This window comes from Somniosus microcephalus, unplaced genomic scaffold, assembly GCF_052327205.1.
Source record: "Somniosus microcephalus isolate GS21.2 unplaced genomic scaffold, FLI_Smic_1.0 unresolved_chr5, whole genome shotgun sequence".
In the NCBI taxonomy this organism is placed as follows: domain Eukaryota; kingdom Metazoa; phylum Chordata; class Chondrichthyes; order Squaliformes; family Somniosidae; genus Somniosus; species Somniosus microcephalus.
In genome coordinates, this window is record NW_028225183.1 from 39,908,012 (window position 1) to 39,909,430 (window position 1,419).

At 47.4% G+C, this 1,419-nt stretch overlaps 1 protein-coding gene across 1 annotated transcript; it reads left to right on the forward strand.

Annotated features, from left to right (window-relative positions):
- Nucleotides 1–388: 388 nt before the first annotated feature.
- LOC147087959 (histone H2A-like) lies at nt 389–827 on the forward strand. The gene has a single exon (XM_085977866.1). It carries the CDS (start codon nt 389–391, stop codon nt 824–826), a length of 438 nt encoding a protein of 145 aa, XP_085833992.1. The 3' UTR covers nt 827.
- Nucleotides 828–1,419: the final 592 nt, after the last annotated feature.

The window sequence follows — 1,419 nt, forward strand, 5'->3', positions numbered from 1 at the left end:
ATGTGTCCCGTTACAGAATCAATGGGGAATTAATCCCGCCCGTGAAAGTGCGATATTCAACCCGAAATTAATCCTGATTGTAACAGCCTGGAATTTGCAAGGGAGAGATGAAATAAGATAAAATGATTTTTTAAAAACATGGTGAAAACTTTGGCTAATGGTATATTTATTAACTTAATTCGCTCGTTTAGGAAAATAATTGGCGGACTTTTCGAATTTTAAAAATGGTTGGCGGTCTGACTGTTGGGGACAGTTATTTCCACACACTTATCATTGGTGGGAAAACCAGACTGTGATTGGTCACCGGAAAACACCAATGAAATGCACCACAGAGAGACCAATCACAAGTACGCTCTCTGCATTCCTCCAGAAGGTATAAGAAGGGCCGATGTGGGCGGAGACTTTCATTCCTTCTCTGAACGTGTTGATTGTGAAAATGTCTGGCAGAGGTAAAACCGGCGGTAAAGCTCGGGCCAAGGCTAAGTCTCGATCATCCCGGGCCGGACTGCAGTTCCCTGTGGGCCGTGTTCACAGGCTCCTCCGAAAGGGCAACTACGCTGAGCGTGTGGGTGCCGGAGCCCCGGTCTACATGGCTGCTGTGCTCGAGTATCTGACCGCTGAAATCCTGGAGCTGGCCGGCAACGCGGCCCGCGACAACAAGAAGACCCGCATCATCCCCAGACACCTGCAGCTGGCCGTCCGCAACGACGAGGAGCTCAACAGGCTGTTGGGAGGGGTGACAATCGCTCAGGGCGGGGTGCTGCCTAATATCCAGGCGGTGCTGCTGCCCAAGAAAACCAGCACTGCCAGCTCCAAGAGCAAGTAAAGCGGACAAGATTCAATCTGATAACCCAAAGGCTCTTTTCAGAGCCACCCACAGTTTCCAGGAAAGGGCTGGTTCCTGTTCTTTTCTATGGCTCACAATTATCTCAGATCTAATTTAACATGTTAAATCTTAAATTCTACTTTGAAATTCACAGATTTGCCCATTTAGTTATCTATCCACCACTCACCTGACAATCAGACGCTGCCACACAGACAGAGTGACTGATACAATTGCTATCCTGTATGAACGAACACTCCCTCACTCACATGCAGTACCAGTGAGTGAGCGCTAGTGCTTTTCCTATATTCACCTGTCAATCCCACACTGATACAGTACCAGTGAGTGACAGATAAAGTTTCTAGTGTAGCCTCACCAGACAATTAAAAATGTCACATTGTACTAGACAGTGTCAGATACAGTATCGATCGTTTTTCACCAGCCAACCTGCCACTGACAATACAGGCAGTGACAGAGGCGTTGTCTATCATAGGCACTTTTGTCAATCCCACTGCCACACTGTACAAGAGAGTGACAGATATAGTATCCCATATTCAGCAGTGAATCTCACATTGGCACCAAGAGCCAGAGTGACA